Source organism: Leishmania major, chromosome 31 (assembly GCF_000002725.2).
Source record: "Leishmania major strain Friedlin complete genome, chromosome 31".
NCBI classification, from domain to species: Eukaryota; Euglenozoa; class Kinetoplastea; order Trypanosomatida; family Trypanosomatidae; genus Leishmania; species Leishmania major.
In genome coordinates, this window is record NC_007272.2 from 1 (window position 1) to 18,200 (window position 18,200).

The following is an 18,200-nucleotide window of genomic DNA, read 5'->3' on the forward strand; positions in this document are numbered from 1 at the left end:
ACCCTAACCCTAACCCTAACCCTAACCCTAACCCTAACCCTAACCCTAACCCTAACCCTAACCCTAACCCTAACCCTAACCCTAACCCTAACCCTAACCAGTACAGTAGCACACCCGTACACCAGTACAGTAGTACACCGTCACGCACCCGTCCAGGTGGAGAGGGTGTCGCTGTGCAAGGAATCAGTGGAGATATAAACCCTAACCCTAACCCTAACCCTAACCAGTACAGTAGCACACCCGTACACCAGTACAGTAGTACACCGTCACGCACCCGTCCAGGTGGAGAGGGTGTCGCTGTGCAAGGAATCAGTGGAGATATAAACCCTAACCCTAACCCTAACCCTAACCCTAACCCTAACCCTAACCAGTACAGTAGCACACCCGTACACCAGTACAGTAGTACACCGTCACGCACCCGTCCAGGTGGAGAGGGTGTCGCTGTGCAAGGAATCAGTGGAGATATAAACCCTAACCCTAACCCTAACCCTAACCCTAACCCTAACCCTAACCCTAACCCTAACCCTAACCCTAACCAGTGCACCCGTACACGCAAACGCAAATGCCAACGCCATAGTGCACGAAGTTGCACGAGTCTTTGATTGCCAAAGGAGTCCAATGAGACAACGAACAAACCACGCTACAGCGTAGGAAAAGATAAACGTGACCATGGCGGTAGTACCACAAGAAACCGCAGTCCAGCGTGCCTGAGTGCAGCGGAGGGGAGATGATCTGCGGTGCGTGCCGAGGGGACGCAAACGGTAGCGGTTTTCGGTTTGGTTCGCGGTTGCACATCCCACCCTGGCCTCGCAGGCACAGATACAGCACCCACTAAAAGCACAGACAACGAGAAGCAAACGTGCGTTGCTGGCTGCAGCAGTCACCTTGTTGGGACAGTGCAAACAGAAGCTCAAGGCGATGAGACAGCTCCAGATGGAATATCGGTAGGAAGGGCGCTGTGGCAGCAGGAAAAGCAGCGTCACTGCGCCACCAACAGTTACGCCTCGTACACATTACGGCTGCCCATCACTCAGAAAAAAAAACTGGAAGGTGAAAGGAGCGCCGTCAACTGTACGGAAGCATGCATACCCATCACGGCGAGGGGTCGCGGCAGCAGGAGTCCTCCTGTGAGCAGGCTATCCGCTCAGAGAATCGCCGCACGAGGGACCGGGGATGAGCCCCTCCTTCCGCAACCATGGGGGCGCGACAAAAGGACTAGCGAGTCGTGCTACGAGGAACCAAAATCAAAACTTACACGACGAGGCTGCTCCCGGTGCTCCCGCGGGTACCCAGACACAGCAATCCAACACCCTGTGCTCTATTACCGTGGAGTCGCCCTGCGGGTGTGCCACAGCCATTAGCCAGGCAGCCGCGCCCACAACCGAGGTAGGGAGAGGATACGGAGCCCCAGACGGAAAGCACGACCGCTCTTTTATGCAAGTGTCAGACAGCTCAGCAAGAGCCTCGCCCCTTGCTCGCGCTAATAGCGAGGGCAGTCGATCATGCGGCGGCGCCGGCACCTCGAGGGGGATGAGGCTCTAGACTCCTCACCACGTTGTCCGGGAAGGCATCCCTCATGCACGCACTAACGCGGACGCTAAACTCGCGGTACGTTTGCCGCCTCTTGCATCGTCGCCCGTCCCGAGAAGCAGAGAAAGAGAGAGAGCGAGAGCTGCTCTGAACGAAAGGCGTATTGGGTGGATGCACAGGGCAGCACAGAAGCGGTGAAGGACGCCACGTATGGAAGTGCGAACATCAAAATATATAAAGGAGGAAGTCAGAAACGGTGAGAAGAGTAACACACGCAGCACAAGGCAGGCTGCTGCCTGCTCGCAGACAGCTGGGCGCCCAGGAACGGTTGAAGGCGTGTCGAGTTGGACAAAGAGAGTGGGGCCGTGGCCCTGCCACGCGTAGGAGAGAGTCTGCGGTGCGGGCAAGCTTTCCTTGTGAGGATTTCAACACGCACGCCGCTCCGCTGGTGGCAGCAGACACCTCAGCGCGTGTGAAATCGCAGGGCCTCGATCCCCAAAATGTAGGGAGGAGTCAGAGCTATCGGCCGCAGTTGATGTCCGCAGTCAGGGCCTCGATATGGGGCTGCATCGGAGCCACCCGCGGCAGCGAAAACGCTTGCGCCATCCATAGGATTCGGCAGCGTGTCCGCGCGACCCGAACGTATGTGCTACCCCCGGCGCTCACACCGCCAACTGGTGTGGGAAGCCTCAGCCGCCCCAGAGAGAGAGATGCACCATCGGTATCGGCCAGGATGCTGGGAGGAGCGGCTCTGGGGCAACGTGCGCGGCGGCCGCGGTGGGTAGAGTTCGAGGCCGAGGCAGCGCTCAGATGGCCGAGTCGGTGCATTGCTGTCGCCCGCGCCTACCGCTGCTCCGCTGCCACGAGATGGGCCGGGGGTAGGGTAGGCTTTCATTCAGGTTGGGTGGCAGAGAGTGGGCGAGTTGAGCAAAAGAAACACGCAAATATATCGCGTTTGAATGGAGTGGGGGTGGTCGAGAAAAAGAAAAAAACGACTGGGAAGAGACATACGACTGACGACGAAAGTGTGTTGGTGTAGACGGTTACTTGTCTGTGCAACACAAGCCGATAACCGTGCATCGCCTCCGCTCGCACCAAGGCCTCGACGCGAGTCTGGCACGCCCGGCGGTGGTAGGAAGAGGAGCGCTGCAAAGTGGCCGGTGCACCGGGCGCCATCGCAACGCCGCTGTCAAACAAACAGAAAAAAAAGTGCTCATATGTTCAGAGTACATATACTCCGAGAACAAGGAGTCGCTATGGTATTTGGCTGTGCGGTCCATCACGCCGATGCCGCAAGACCGATTATTGAAGAGGTGGAAAAAAAAATGGGAGGGATGAGAGGGAAGGCAAGGCAGAGTAGTCCGGTTGGCAGGTGAGCGGGGAGGGAGAGGTGAAAAGACAGGAACACGGCCCCACGCAGGCGCACGAGATCGACTCGATGTGGAGGCGCCTTTCCGCGCTACTCAGAAAGCTGCTCCAACTGGAAAAGGAAAGGACAATGGTCGCTCTACCCGCACACCTTGCCATTCTCGTCATCGACTACCAAAGATGCAACAACGAAAACACAAAAACAGCACGGGCAGCAGCTGTATCCACAGCATCGACTCGCAGTGACGCAACGCGGAGCATATCACGAGAGAGCGGCTCGCACGAGATTACCTCGACGCGGCCAGCACTCGTTCCCGGCGCACACACAGACACACACGGCTTCGTCATCACTGCGGCTTTATGCGCCGTAACTCTGTTGCGGCGGCGACCATGTTCTGCAGCGCCGCGCGACACTCGTCCCAGGTCCGCGTCTTGAGGCCGCAATCGGGGTTCACCCACAGCTGTCGGACAGGGAGGTGCTGCGTTGCCTTGAGCAGCAAGTCGACAATGGACTGGGTGGTGGGGATGTTGGGGCTGTGGATGTCGTACACACCCGGGCCGACGGCGTTGGGGTAGGTGAAGTCCGCAAACGACGTTAGCGGCTCCATGTCCGAGCGAGACGCCTCAATCGAGATCACGTCGGCATCCATGGACGCGATGGTCTTGATGACGTCGTTCACCTCCGCATAGCACATGTGCGTGTGGATCTGTGTTTGCGGCGCGACACCCGACGTGCTCACGCGGAAGGAGCGCGACGCCCAGTCCAGGTACGCCTCCCACTTGCTCCGCTGCAGCGGCAGCCCCTCGCGCAGCCCCGGCTCGTCCACCTGGATCACCTTGATGCCGGCGCGCTCGAGGTCGCACACCTCGTCGCGGATGGCGAGCGCCAGCTGCTCCGTCACGCTCTGTCGCGGCAAGTCTTCGCGGACGAAGGACCAGCAGAGAATCGTGACCGGGCCAGTGAGCATACCCTTCACGGGCCGCTGCGTCAGGGATTGCGCGTAGGCAGCCCACGAGACCGTCATCGGATGTGGGCGCGAGATATCGCCGACGATGATCGGCGGCTTCACGCAGCGCGAGCCGTAGCTTTGCACCCAGCCATTCTGCGTGAAGGCGAATCCCTCGAGCTGTTCGCCAAAGTACTCCACCATGTCGTTGCGCTCCGCCTCGCCATGGACGAGGACGTCGAGGCCGATGTCCTCCTGCTGCTGGACGGCGTACGCGATGTGCTCCTTCAGCTGGGACTCGTACGTTTCCTTGTCGACGCGCCCCTTCTTGTACGCCAGGCGCTGCGCGCGCACCTCGCTGGTCTGCGGGAAGGAGCCGATCGTTGTGGTCGGCCACAGGGGCAGCTTCAGCGTCTCCTGCTGTACGACCCAGCGCTGCGGGAAGGGGTCGAGGCGACAGGCGTCGGCGGCGGTCAGGCCCGCCACGCGGTCACGCACCTCCTTGCGCACCACGCGCTCCGTTTGCTGACGAGCCCGGAGAGGTGCGGTGTACGCGGCGACGACAGCCTCACTCTCGGTGACGACGGCGTCCGCCAGCAGCCTCAGCTCACCGCACTTCTGCACCGCAAACGCAAGCCACTCCTTCACCTCCGGTTCGAGTTCCGTCTCGCATTCCAGGTTGATGGGGGAGTGCAGGAGCGAGCATGACGTGCCGATCCACAAGGCACGCCCCGGGGACCGCCTCCGCAGAGACGCAAGGAGGTGGTAGGCGTCCAGCAGGTCCGAGCGCCACACATTTCGCCCGTTCACCACGCCGGCAGAGAGGACCCAGTCCCCCGGCAGCGCGCGCTCCACGTCGACGGCCGACTGCGTCTGCGAGCTGAGGTCAATGTGGAGCCCATTCACTGGCAGGGAAGCGATGAGCGGGAGATGGTGCGACACGCTCTCGAAGTAGGTCGTCAGCAGCAGCTTTACATCAGCGCCGATCGCCGCGCGCAGGCCGCGATACGTCTCCTGGTAGGCACTCCTCCACCTGGAGTCGAGCTCAAGCACAAGCGCCGGCTCGTCGATCTGCACCCACGTCACGCCCAAGGCCGCCACACGCTTGAGAATCTCCGCGTACACCGGCACGAGCCTCGGAAGTAGGGATGCGCGATCGAAGGGCTCATCGCCCTTCACCTTGCCCAGGTACACGTACGTCACGGGGCCCAGCAGCACCGCCTTCAGCCGCTCAGCGTCGAAGAGCTCCTTCGCCTCTTCTAACTCCTCGAAGAGCTGCGGCCAAGCGACGCTGAACGTCGCCGACGCGCTCGTGAACTCTGGCACAATGTAGTGGTAGTTGGTGTTGAACCACTTCGTCATCTCAGCCGCCGCCGCGGGCGCACCGGTCGGCGCGCGGCCCCGCGCGACGCGGAAGAGCGTGTCAAGGTCGACAGCGGCGTCTGAAGCAGCGCGGTGACGCGGAGGCACGTTGCCGAGCATCAGGCTGGTTGTCAGCACATGGTCGTACCACGCAAAGTCACCGACGGGGAGAAGGGCCACGCCCCGGTGGTTCTGCTCCTGCAGGTGCCGCTTGCGCAGATCGCTGCCGACCTGCCGCAGCGCAGCCTCCGTCAAGTCGCCGCGCCAGTAGGACTCGAGCGCCTTCTTGAGCTCCCGCTGCATTCCCACGCGCGGAAATCCGAGCGTATGCGTCGTTACGAGAGAAGGCATTTCGCTAAGCGATGGAAAAGAGTGTGGACGGAGGAGATGGTGATGGCAGTCTGTGGGTAGTGCCAGAGGGAAGGGAGAGAGGAGAACGTGGAGTAGAAGCGAGGAAAAAGTGCTGTCTAGGGCACCTCACTCAGAGCGGCCGTTTTTCATACCGTGGACCCGATGAACCCGGTGGATCTCTGGTAAGGGTTGCGTCACGTTTGGGGGTCCTCTCCCCAGCAGCACAAGCGACTGTCAGCAAAGCTTCTAGGGGCGCAAAGTTGACCCTCTGGCCCTGAAAACGAGCCGAAAGCGTTGCTGTCCCTACGTAGACCGCATTCTCCCTTTTTTGCTGCCGTTCGTTTGCCACGAGAAAGTTCCTTGCGACGAAAACTTATAGCACTTCACCTGCCTCTTTTTCAAACAGCATCAGCATCCATTGCCTGCCGTCACGCTGGGTCACCTAGTGCGTGCAAGGCAAGCCAAGCCTCACGCAAGAAGCGCCCCGTGTGCACTCACCCTTTTCCCATGGTATGCCGGAGAGTGACAAAACAAAAGGAAAAGAAAACAAGAAAATGTAAGTGTGAAGTGACGCTCATCGTTATGGGAATCACACTTTGCACCCACTCAGGTTCGCATTCGCACAGCAACATGGTGTGTGTGTGTATGTGTTTGTGTGGAAGTGTTAGAAGAAAGCGATAGAGGTAGTAGGAAGAGTACGCTGCTGATAACTAGGTTCACCTTCTCAGCTTCTCGTGAAATCTGGCATTCAACCAAAGAAATGCAAAGCGTTAGAAAGTTCACTTTCCGTAACGAAAAAAAGGGGGAACAAGGAGAAAGAGTGGAAAGAAGAGGGGTGAGACACAAAAAAGATACAGACATATATATATATATATATTAAAACAACGCAGAAAGGAAAGGTTTCCCGGCAATAACGTTTTGTTCAGTGCTATCAGCCGCAAGAGCGAAAGGAGCGCTGAGAAAAGAAACTTCAAAAGATAAGCGCGTAGGAACATCACACATATGAGCAAGGCTGAAACAAAAAGGAAAGTCCATTTGCTAGACTCGTCGTTGTCACTGATCAATCTTCTCAAAGGGACATGAGAGTTCTTAAGGGCACTTTTTCGCTTTGTTTTCGCGAGAGAGAACTCCTCAAAATGTCAAAACATAGCAGTATACGGTGGTAGCCGAACCAAAGACATGCGGTACAGCTACTATATACTTTCACGGCAACAGGCAATAGCCAACGCATCGAATTGTCGAAGAAGACGCCACCTAGGACGAAAACGATGCTGTGGATGAGACCTGCACACCTTTTGAAAGTCATGCGCATCGATCGTTCGCAGCACACACACACACACACACACACTCACTTCACTGTGCACACGACGCCGACGCAAATGTGTAGATAGACCCATTCGCCTTCGTATCCTTGATAGTGCAGCAGTACGAAGCGAAGCAAACATCACACAGGTTTGAGAACGTCATCGTTGGCCACCATGTTGCTCCCTTACCGGCGACAAGTTTACCCTTCTGCACAAAAATAGAGCACCATTGGACTAAAAAGCAGATGATAAAGAGCGCAACACAAAGCGCAAAGAAAGCAAAACAGAGAGAGAGAGAGCGTTTTTTTGTTTGGGTTGGGGGGGGGGGAATGCGCGTCCGTCTATCGCAAAAAAGTCGACAGGCTCACCCTTAAAATAGCACTTCACCTACCGTTGCTGCATTGAGCCGGGCTGGCCAGCACCGTTTCGTGTGGTGCGGCGATCGGTGATTGAGCTGCATACAGCGCAGGCTAGGCGCGGGATCACGCTCGGTATCACCGAAGCGCTGCAAAAGCAGACAGTGAGTGGAAGCGCATGCTTGCTGAGTCGCTGAAACGACTGGCAGTGAGATGATAGAACCAGCATCGTAGCCGAGAGTCTCTCCGGCACAGTGCCAGCTCCAGCCTCTCCGCCGACACGAGGGCAGGCTGCAGGCTTTTGACGTTCCCGCAGAGTGGCCATTGGACCCTGATAGAACGGTGAGGTGGCTTGCGTCACCAAGGCTTAAGGGAAAAGCAGTAAAATAAGAACAATAATGAATTTAGAATATTAAATGGTTAGCAAGCACGAGCTGTGGTGTTTGTACGCCCAGGAAAGAGAGGGCAGGGGTAGCGAAGCACGCCTAACAGCTGGGCGGAATGATAAAAAAGACATACAAGAACATGCCGAAAAGGGCGCCAACAAACGGCACGACTAGAGGTATCCAAAAGTAGTAGCTGTGCAACGTGAAAGGCTCCGAGCCCCAGAGCATGGCCGAGAGTATGCGAGGTGACAAATCGCGTGCGGGGTTGAGGCCATAGGAAGAGTTGATGCCTGACGCGATGCCAATCACAAACAACAGTAGTCCAATAGCCACCGGCTTGTAGTCGACGGCGGGAGTCATGCGAGCGTCCGTGATGGCGAGAATGCCCATCATGAGCGCCATGGTGTTGAACACCTCGCTCCACACTGCGTAGGTGTTTGCAACATTAGGGTATGTGGCGAAGATTCCGCCGTACTTGGACGCCATCGTTTCATTCAGAAGCAACCTCTTTTCGGCTTCATCAAAGTGCGATTTGAAGAGCACGTAGGTGTTGGCGGCACCAACAAAACCTCCGAGAAACTGGGCTAGAAAATAGCCTGGTAGCTTAACCCAGGGAAAGGTACCAAAGACACAGTTCGCCAGCGTTACGGCCGGGTTCAAGTGACCACCAGACACAGCCATGCTCAGGAAAAGGCTGATGGCGAGCCCAAATGCCCAGCCAAAGGTGATGGCCAGGTAGCTTGAGTTGGACTGGTACATGGCAGTGGTACCGCCATGAAACACAGTGGTCGCAACGACGCCGGTTCCAAAGGTGACGAGGAAAAACGTTCCGAAGAACTCGGCAACATACTCGCGTAGCCGCCATCGGTATCTGTAGAGGGGCCATCTGTTCTGCGACATGAAGTTTCGCTTACTCTCGTGTTGGTCCTCCTCTTCCTCATGCATTTGGTTTCCAATGGGGAGCCCTTCCGGGCTCTCCTTGTCCACGTACAGCTGAGTCTCGGCATCGTGGCACTGGAGAGGCATGGTTGTAGGAGAGTTCATCGTACTGTACTCAAAAAGGGGTGTACTTCGCGACTTGAATGTTAAGTGGGGAACTACGCGTGCTGTTGACGAAGTCGGCGAAGAAGAATTGGAAGAGGCCTGTTTCGGAGCAAGAAAGAGAAAGAATAACGATGAGAAGAGTTTCGGTCAGGGAGAGACATTTGTGGGCACAAGCGAGCGGCAGGAGGTTGCCGCCGTGGTGAAGAATATCGAGAAGATGAAGTGAGAAGGGCAGAGAGCGTTTTCTGCCCTCGGCCCGCTGGATTGAGAAGTGAATTCTCCAATGACGTCGGACAAATGGTGGGCAGGGAAGCGCTGCACATGTTTTGTCGACGCTGGCGTTTGTTGCGGGCGCGGTGCACGACCGCGGTGGCGAGAGGCGTTCCTTGGGGCTGGTGCGCGTGCAGATTGTTCTCTTCGCTCGTGGGGGTGTCGGACTTGGGTGCGGCGCGCCGTCCCTTGGCGAAGCCGCTGGCACCACGCAGCGGAAGCCCAAGCCCCACCCCCGGACCCCGCGGGGAAAGGGGGCCCCAAGAGGGCGGACGCGTGTCCCCTGGCCGCAGGGGAGGGGGGAGGCGCGTGCATGATCGTTTGGGGTCGCGGTGGGGTGAAAGGTGGGCGGCGGTTGCTGCGCACGCAGCCGGCGCACGTTTCGTGCGTTGAAAGGCGGACAGAGTGAGGGACATGGTTCTCTGACGCGGTAATGCCAGTGGTGGGTCTACTCCGGTTCTGTTGGATGTCAGCATCACGGCGAAGTGGCACAGCGAGCATGCCAATGCGCGCACGCAGCGTGCGAGGGGAAAAAAAACAGACGAAATCACTGCACCGAGGGATCGTGTAGGACAAGCTCTTTTGGAACCACCTTCGACACACGTGAGGCGTGAGAATTCGCATCACGATCCGGTACGCGCGCTGTGCGGTGCTGGCGACCGCGGGTAGGCAACAAGTACGACATCACTGGCAGTCTGCGACGCCACCCAGCGAGCAAAGCGCGCGCGCAGGCGAGCAGTCCGCGGCGGCTTCGCTGCGGCGACCTCGTGCGCCGGCGGTGGCTGCGACGCTTGTTGCACCTGTGGCTCCTGCGGCGGCCGTGCTACGCCATCGTCGTCATCGCGAGCGACGAGCTGGGCAGCGGTGTCTGTAGGTTCTGGAGGCGCAGGCGGGGCCACGTGCCCTGGCAGCAGCGGAATGATAATGTGGTGTATCTGAAAGCGAGCAAGCCTGCCCCAGTCGGCGTTGCTCAGCTGCATCGCGCGGTGTGAGATTCCGAGAAGCAGTAGCGCTGCGAGAACCGACATCTGCCCGAACGTGGGAAGCAGACGCCCTTCGGAGAGACAGGTGAGAGCCCCGATAACAAATCGCACGAGTCCGCCGTGAATGACAGAAGGCAACAAAACCGCGTGGACCGCTCCCAGCGACGGGGGCCCCTGAATCAGCTGCGGCGCGTACTCGAGGCAGCGATGAAAGAGGGGGGTGCGCAGGAGTGCGCCCTCAGCAAGCACCCACGCCGCTACGGCGAGCACACCCGTTGCCCAGCGAAGCAGCAAGCAGAACCAGAACGGGAAAGCAACGTAGTCTGCAGCAACACGATCCACGTAGTTCAGGTGCCACTGCGAGCACACCACCAGCGGTGCAGCCACTGCAAGGATGGCGGCAACACTCAAGCGGGGGAGTGTGGCCAGGCACTGCGCTGTTTCCGTGGTAAGGCGTTGCAGCGTGTCGCGCGAGCACACGACCACACCGTCGCCGGGGAAATCGGCGAGCGACGACAAAAGCAGCGACAGCGCCGTGTCGTTCTTCTCGCCAGCTCTCTGCCGCAGCTCGTGCAGCATTCGACTCGATTTGACGCGCACGAGCCGCCGGCACATGCAGGTATCGGCTCTGGCGAAGTCCACTGAGACCCCGTAGAAACACAGCACGACCGCCTTCATCTTCAAGTTCTGCGCGCCGCGACGCAGCTGCGGAAACGCGGCGTTTAAGTTTCCGCCATGTTGAACGACACGCACGATGCTGAAGGCGAACCCGAAAAAAGGAAACCACGCACTCCACGAGGCCCACTCCACCGCTGCCCCTACGACCACGTTGGCGCCCACCAAACAGACGGCGTAAGCGGCGTGCTCCACCACCTGACTACCTCGCCCCTGCATCTCGGTAGTGGTGTCGTTGGAGTAGAGGAAACAGTTCGACAGCCACCGCTGCACGAACGTGTGCAGCCGCTTCAGAATGCTTAACCAGCAGTACAGGAAGTGGAAGTGCATGTCCTGCTTCTCGGGAGAGTAGAGGGGCAGGTACGTCAGGGACTTGGGAAGCGTCTCTGGGAATAGGTGATGGAGACTGGCAAACGCGCCAAAGCCAACGGTTACCGTGTACAATGCGACAAGCAGAGGCGCTTCAAGAAGCGTCCGCCAGAAGCCGCCCCCGTGCAAGCGGAGAAAGGCAAAGAAGAACTCATTCTCTGCAAGTTCCTGCGCCACCAGCGTGTACGGCGAAAGCACCGCAAAGGTGCCCGTCAGCAGCCACAGCAGAGTGGTTTGCATCGACCCAATGAGCGTCAGCCACGTGGAGAAGGTTGAGATTCGTATAAGCACCCCAGCGCTGTACCACATGAACTCAGCCAGAGACGCCGGCGAGGGATGGGCGAATGGGCGAGACACCGCCGCCCCACACGTCGCGGTATCGAACAACGGCGGAGACAGCCCCCGCCAAACATCAGGAAGGACAGTGAAAAGTGCTCGTGCCACATTGATCGGCTGCACGAGCGGCTTCACGGCCGATGCGGAGGCGCGTGTCGCGTCATCGCAGCGGAGCGGAAGGAGGTGCTCGGTGCGAAGGACCTGCCACGCATCGCGGCGCTCCATCAGCACGGCGAGGTCACCCTCCACAAAGAAAGGGAAAAGACACACGTACACGATGACAGGCATCACGACGGCCCACGTCAGGAAAAGCACAAGAAGCGAGGCGGCGCTGCGGGTGAAGAGGCTGCACAGGAAGAGGGAGCGGGACAGCCGTCCATCGGCGACCCTTCGGCAGCGCGCCGCAGCGCGCAGGATCAGCGGCCACTCCATCAGCCCCACCACGGAGGCGGCGACCCAGTACACGTACGGCGGCACTACGGCGGACGTTACGGCTGTGGCCGCGTGAAGGTGCAGCGAGGGGTACGCGGGCGGAAGCAGGCGGCGACACAATACGGCGGCGCCGTGGCAAAGCGACAGGAGGGTGCGCAGGGTGACGTGCCCAAGAACAACGGCAGTGACGCCCATCATGTGCACGAACAGCACCTTCGCAGCATACCGAGCAGGGCCGAAGCTCCACAAGCGCAGCCGCTGAGCGGGACCTCGGCTGGCGCGCACTTTTGCTTTCAGAAGCTGCAGCGTGGCGTCTTTGCTGATCTGCGCCTCCGTTGCGGCGAGGTAGCGGCTGCGCATTGCGCTCTGCGACCCTGCATTGCACCGCGTGAATGCCTCGTTCAGGGCGCATGTGGCCGCGTCGTCTTGGGCGGCGTTCGCCGGTGGCTGCATCGGTGTCTCCGGTGGGAGGCCGACGACGTAGTCCTCGTGCAGAAACACCCACACTCGAAAATGCTCAAAGGCCCAGAGCAGCGCGACGGGGACCGCGGTGATTAAGGCACCAAGCACGTAGAAGAGCCCGCCAAGTATGGGAAACTCCGCGGGGGCCCTGTGGCGGAGTATCACGTGAGTCAAGCAACTGTGCCACATCATCGTGCTGGCAACCAGCACAACAAGACAGCACACAAGCACCTGGAGCGGTGCGCACAGCGAGCCGCACAGACGACGCAACGGCCGCGTCACAAGGAGATTTGCGGCCAGCTGCAAGCCTCTCAGAGATGTGAGGGGCGGCACGTCCTCTATAGCCACGTGAAGTGTGTAGGCTGTGCCACACACCTCACACGACAGCTCCCCACGCGACGCGATCCATTCTGCGAGGCAGTATGGGTGCGCATACGCCATGGTGCCCTCGCACTGGCACGGACGAATGATCGGCGCATCGTCTGCCTGGCATATGCGACACACAGAGGTAGGGTCGTGCTCCATCGCCGGACCGCCAACTGAGCTTGTGAGCTCGAAAGTCGATCTCTGGTTGCGTGTCTGTGCTTCTCGTTTTCGGTCAAGAAAGCCAACACCATGCGGCTGCGCCGGGTGCAGGAAAAGGAGCGGAGGGCAGAGAGAAAAAGATGTATACGTGTTGCGTTTGGGGGAGAAGGCACTGGCGTTGGAGGTGAGGGGAGCCTGCCCCCAACCAGGGCCACAAATACGACGCCGGACCTTAGGCCCGCGCAGCATGCCACAGACGAGTGCACGCGTTTCTGGCACTGTCGCGGAGCAGCGAGAGGCACACGGGTAGAGTGGCAACGGCCTGCCCCCCGCGCGTTCTTCGATGGAGCCGTCGAGGCTGCTTGCTCGCTTGGGCGTTTCTTGTGAGTTTTTCCACGTACCGTCACACGCTGGCGAGACACACCGAATACCCCGTCGAGGGCGGAGGAGCAGGGCGAAAAGAAATAAGGGGTAGGAGGTTCCAAAGAGGCGTGCGGCTGCCGCGCTGGGGGCGCGCGAGAGGGAGGTTATGAGACCAGGCAGCGGCGATAACCTTCCATATGCACACGGAAACAGTTCTGTGAACGACATTGCTCATCCGCCGCCAACGCGGAGACGTGACACAAAACGAGCGAGACACCCTATTCCACCAACGTTCCTCTGGCTCACATATGCTTTCCGTCTCAGGGCACCGGCACAGTTGCACAGGGAAGAAGCAGTGCGACAGAGGCAGCTCCTCACACGCTGCGCGGCTCCGGCGACACTGGAGGAGTTGCTCTTCATGGCTCCTTCGTGGAACACGCGCACAGGGAGGCACAGATATGGAACTCGCTGCACCGTGCTAGACTCAAAGGAGGTGCAGGAAACTTACGAAACACACCATCACCGAGAAGACTGCGAAAGGGAGAAGCGATAGGTTGTTCGCTTCAACTCGCCCACTCTCTGCCACCCAACCTGAATGAAAGCCTACCCTACCCCCGGCCCATCTCGTGGCAGCGGAGCAGCGGTAGGCGCGGGCGACAGCAATGCACCGACTCGGCCATCTGAGCGCTGCCTCGGCCTCGAACTCTACCCACCGCGGCCGCCGCGCACGTTGCCCCAGAGCCGCTCCTCCCAGCATCCTGGCCGATACCGATGGTGCATCTCTCTCTCTGGGGCGGCTGAGGCTTCCCACACCAGTTGGCGGTGTGAGCGCCGGGGGTAGCATGTACGTTCGGGTCGCGCGGACACGCTGCCGAATCCTATGGATGGCGCAAGCGTGTTCGCTGCCGCGGGTGGCTCCGATGCAGCCCCATATCGAGGCCCTGACTGCGGACATCAACTGCGGCCGATAGCTCTGACTCTCATCCATTGTGGGTACCTGACCCTGTCACCAGCGGAAGCGGTTGTGCAGTGGCAGGGGATAGAAGGAGGGGGAGGGGTTGCTTGGCTTCTACCCTAGACACAGTGGGAGTATGGGACTCCTCGATTCCACGCGCTGACGGGTCCGCCGCCACGAGGGGAGCGGAGTGAGAGCAGAGAGGATAGAGTGTAAGCGCCGGCGGAAAGAAATGAGCAAAAACAACGCCGCTTAGTCAGCCAACGAGGAGTCGTTCAGTTTCGGCACACACACACGCACATCCACATCGACTGTCGCACGTCATGCAATCGCCACCACGTTTAGTAGAACTGCTTTTTTTCTTCAAGTTTCCCTAACGCGAAGGCGCGCGGCTCCAAAGCTGGCCTCGTGTCCCTTCCTTCTCTCTGTTTGCCCCGCGTCGCATGCCGGTTACTCGCGTTGTGCGAGAGAGAGATAGAGAGAGAGAGAAAGTGATGCAGAGAAGCAGGAACCGACCATCGAGGATCCGAATCGAGGCGTGAGACGAGAAGGTAACAACGAAACGACGGAAAGACAACGAACAATAAAAGAAGACTGAAGCGAAATCCAGGAAGAAGAAAACGCAGGCAGCGGTCACGCTACTTGCCTGTCCTGGTGCCTGCAGGGACACGAGGAAGCAGTGTGGCAACCGCACACAGCTGAGGAGGAGAAACGATAGTGAGCAGTCGAGAGAAAGAGAGTTGCAGGTTCGCGTACTATTTAGTCTCTGTTTCGGGGCCACATGCCACGCGAACGTCAGCTAGCTCGATACTGTAGGTGCTCGGCTCGCGCCCCTGCGCCTGGTCCGCATCCAGGGACTCGTCCTTCTCCCCTGCCGCTGGCAGCGTCTCGTCCTCGCGGAATTTGGGCAGCGTCGGCGCAATGACCATCGGGACAAACTGGAAGAGCATGAAGAGGGGAAGCGCCTTCCAATAGCCAGTCACCTCGGTAACACCCAAGCTCGACATGAAGGCCGCCGTGACGGCACTGCTCACCACGCCGGCGCCGGAGACGCTGACGCTGTAGAGCTGGAACGCCGCCGTTTCGTAGAAGCGCGGCGCCTGCATAGCCGCCAGCGAGAGTGTCGGCATGAAGGCGAAGCGCAGGCAGGCACTCACAACGACCGACTCAATGGGGATGAAGACCTTGTAGTTAAACTTGCCGTTGGTGCTGCCCATCACGCCCCAGAAGTGGAAGAAGGTGCCGAAAGCCCAAGCGCTGCAGCCGGCAAGGCAGATGATGAAGGGGTTGGCGCGGAACATGCGACCGTGCGAGGCCTCGGTGTGCTGCGCAAAGTACATCCACAGCGCGTACGCCAGCGCACCGAGCAGGGCGCCGAGTGAACCCAGAATGGAATTGGCCTGGCGAAGACCCAGCGAGAAGGCTTCGGTGTACTGGTATTCAAAGGAGAACTTGGTATTGTACAGCGCGTCCGGCAGCATGAAGTAGATGAACGTGAAGCACAGAATGAACATGAACCGCCCGCCAAAGGCTTCCTTGCGAGTGGAGATGGCCTGCTTGCCCATGTTAAGCGTGTTGCGGTAGAAGACGACGGGTTCGGAGGTGCGGAGAGCGGCCCTGCGGTAGTCCGTGTAGTAGTAGCGCTTCGTGAGGAAGAGAACCTGCGGAATGAGCACGCAGCAGCAGATGCCGGCGATAAGACACATCCAGCGGTAGTTGACGTGCGGCTTCATGGCGTCGCCGTAAGCGCACTGGTAGAAGATGGTCTGAAGCAGAGAGCCCGCCGTGCGCCACACCATCGCCTGTGACATCAGCCCGCCGATGCGAGCCGACGTTTCATGTGACGACTCAACAAGGCGGTTGCCGTAGTTGATTACGACGGCGTTCATGGGCATGTAGATGAACATGGTTGCCACCTGCATGATCCAAGCGAGCACGAGCATGCTGCTGTACTGGTTCTCGATGTTCTTGGTTGCAAAGCAGACGAAGCAGACAATGGCGTTGATGATGCAGGCGATAATGATGACTGGGCGGAAGCGCTCGCGCCCAACGCGAACCAGGTCGACAATCAGACCAAACACCGGGCCCAGGTAGAGCATGTTGTAGCACAGCGAGTAGAACTGCTTCTGCTGCGCCGTCGTCCACGAAAAGTAGTTCGTCGTGGCAAAAGAGCCGAGTACGTAGTTCATGTTCTGCGTGATGGTGCTCGTCAGCAGGAAGAGACCGATACGCCACGGAAGGAAGATGGGGACGTGGCTCACGTCCATCTCCTCATTCATCAGATTGTCCCAGTAGCTGCTCATCCACGACTTCTCGGCTGCGGCGCCGTTGTCGCTCGACGTCGGCCGTGGGCGCCTTTCGTCATTCTCCCTCTGCGACTTCCGGTGAGACATGTTCGACAAAGTGGTGGTGCCGTGTGAGGCGAGAGAGAGTGTGCGTGTGTGAGAAAATCGGGACGGGCCACTAAAGGCGGTGGACGTGGGCGGGAAGGGAGGGGGGAGTGAGTTTGTGTTAGAGCTGTTCAAGGCAAGGGCGGTAGCACGCAGGATATGCGGGAACTGTGCGGGTCCATTCGCGTGCAAGCAGCAGCCCATGTGTGGAGAGAAGAGAAGGGAGGGGACAGGCGAATAGGCAAGCGCAAAATGGGGAGGGGTGCGGGGGTGCGAGAAGTGGCGGCGCAGAAGAAGCAACCGCGCGCAGTTTGAAGGAGGTAATTTCCAAGCACGCAATGCGTGAGCTGGCCCGCGTTCCAGAAAACGAAGGCAGTAGCAGCAGAGGCAGCGGCAGTTGCGTTGCCATGTGTGCGGCTGTACGCCGCCGCAGTGGTGCTCCGAGTGCCGCGCACAAACACCCCCCGCCCACCCACACACCCACACACACACACACGCAGACACCTCGTTACATGACAAATCTGTGATCCTGGGGAGAGCTCACGGCTGCCGTTTCTTCTGCGTAGCCAGTCCACACCGTACAAAACGCAACACGACACACAAGAACAGAAAACGAAGGAAAACTCGAAGCTGCGCTAGAGCTCCATCTCCTTCACCACACCACAGTCGCTGATGAGCACAGTCTTGCTGGGCTTACCGTGCGGCGTACCGTAGCTCTCCAATTTCTTCACATGCTCGTAGCCGTGGAGGACCTGACCAAAGACGACGTGCTTCCCATCCAGCCACGGGCACGCTACGGTGCAAATGAAGAATTGCGAGCCGTTGGTGTTGCGACCGGCGTTGGCCATGGAGAGAATACCGGGGCCCTTGTGCTTGCCGGCCTTTCCGTCGAAGGACTCGTCCCTGAAGCGCGTGCCGTAGATGGAGCAGCCGCCGGTGCCGTTGCCCTTCGTGATGTCGCCACCCTGAATCATAAAGTCTGGGATAATGCGGTGAAAGGCGCAGCCCTTGTAGGTGAGCGGCTTGCCGTCTGGGGACGTGCTGCTAGTTCCCCGGCACAGCTCGCGAAAGCTCCTCGCCGTAACGGGGACGGTGTCGTCAAACAACTCAAACTCGATCCGCCCAATCGGCTCCTGGGTTGCCATGCCGAAAAAGGAGGACCCGCCCTGCTCCGCCACGTCGAAGAAGACTCGACTGTTGCGCGAGTTGGTGGTGTACGGCGTCAGGTACGGCTTGCTCGCTGGGGCCGCGTTTGCGCAGGAGGAGGCGAGGTACGAGTGCACCGCACTGCCTGCCACGAGAGCGCACGAAAATCGAAGCGCCATTAGGGAACAACGAGGGCGAAAAGAAAGTGGTGTTGGGGTGGGGGTGCTGCCGGCTGACTTTCCCGACCACAGGGAAGGGAGGTGTGCGTGGGTGCGACAGAATCGGCGTAGGACAGGCAAAGGACAACAACCGTAAAAAAGCACACGGAGGCGAGGAGAGGCGAAGGGCGTGGCCGGCTCACTCGTTGAGGAGCCCAACGAAGAAAAAACGATAGAAAAGGATGGGAAAAAGCGAAGGCTACGAGAACGACGCGCCGAGGAGGGTGCGGGGTAGAGAGACAGAGGAAAAGTGACGACCTTGCCGGTCGGCAGGCTTTGCATCAGGTGCGCATCTGCGAGTAAGAGGGTAATGGGCGAGGGAGCTGCGCAGGCGCGTGCGTATGCTGGTGACGAGAGCGTTGGTGGCGGTGCTCACTTGCTCACCTCTCACGCACCACGCACGAATGCCCGCTGTTATGTTCATGCCG

General features: G+C 59.2%; 5 protein-coding genes across 5 annotated transcripts; all 5 read right to left on the reverse strand.

The window, feature by feature from the left end:
* Nucleotides 1-3,245: 3,245 nt before the first annotated feature.
* LMJF_31_0010 (5-methyltetrahydropteroyltriglutamate-homocysteine S-methyltransferase) lies at nucleotides 3,246-5,558 on the reverse strand (the record flags this gene model as incomplete). Its single annotated transcript, XM_001684933.1, has 1 exon — nucleotides 3,246-5,558. One exon carries the CDS (start codon nucleotides 5,556-5,558, stop codon nucleotides 3,246-3,248), a length of 2,313 nt encoding a protein of 770 aa, XP_001684985.1.
* A 2,145-nt stretch (nucleotides 5,559-7,703) lies between these two features.
* On the reverse strand, nucleotides 7,704-8,648 carry AQP1 (aquaglyceroporin; the record flags this gene model as incomplete). Its single annotated transcript, XM_001684934.1, has 1 exon — nucleotides 7,704-8,648. The coding sequence occupies one exon, from the start codon at nucleotides 8,646-8,648 to the stop codon at nucleotides 7,704-7,706; it is 945 nt and encodes a 314-aa protein (XP_001684986.1).
* Nucleotides 8,649-9,541: 893 nt separating this feature from the next.
* LMJF_31_0030 (conserved hypothetical protein) lies at nucleotides 9,542-13,291 on the reverse strand (the record flags this gene model as incomplete). The annotated part of the gene is made up of 1 exon (XM_001684935.1): nucleotides 9,542-13,291. One exon carries the CDS (start codon nucleotides 13,289-13,291, stop codon nucleotides 9,542-9,544), a length of 3,750 nt encoding a protein of 1,249 aa, XP_001684987.1.
* Nucleotides 13,292-14,773: 1,482 nt separating this feature from the next.
* On the reverse strand, nucleotides 14,774-16,612 carry LMJF_31_0040 (hypothetical protein; the record flags this gene model as incomplete). The annotated part of the gene is made up of 1 exon (XM_001684936.1): nucleotides 14,774-16,612. One exon carries the CDS (start codon nucleotides 16,610-16,612, stop codon nucleotides 14,774-14,776), a length of 1,839 nt encoding a protein of 612 aa, XP_001684988.1.
* A 431-nt stretch (nucleotides 16,613-17,043) lies between these two features.
* On the reverse strand, nucleotides 17,044-17,733 carry CYP5 (putative cyclophilin 5; the record flags this gene model as incomplete). Its single annotated transcript, XM_001684937.1, has 1 exon — nucleotides 17,044-17,733. One exon carries the CDS (start codon nucleotides 17,731-17,733, stop codon nucleotides 17,044-17,046), a length of 690 nt encoding a protein of 229 aa, XP_001684989.1.
* Nucleotides 17,734-18,200: the final 467 nt, after the last annotated feature.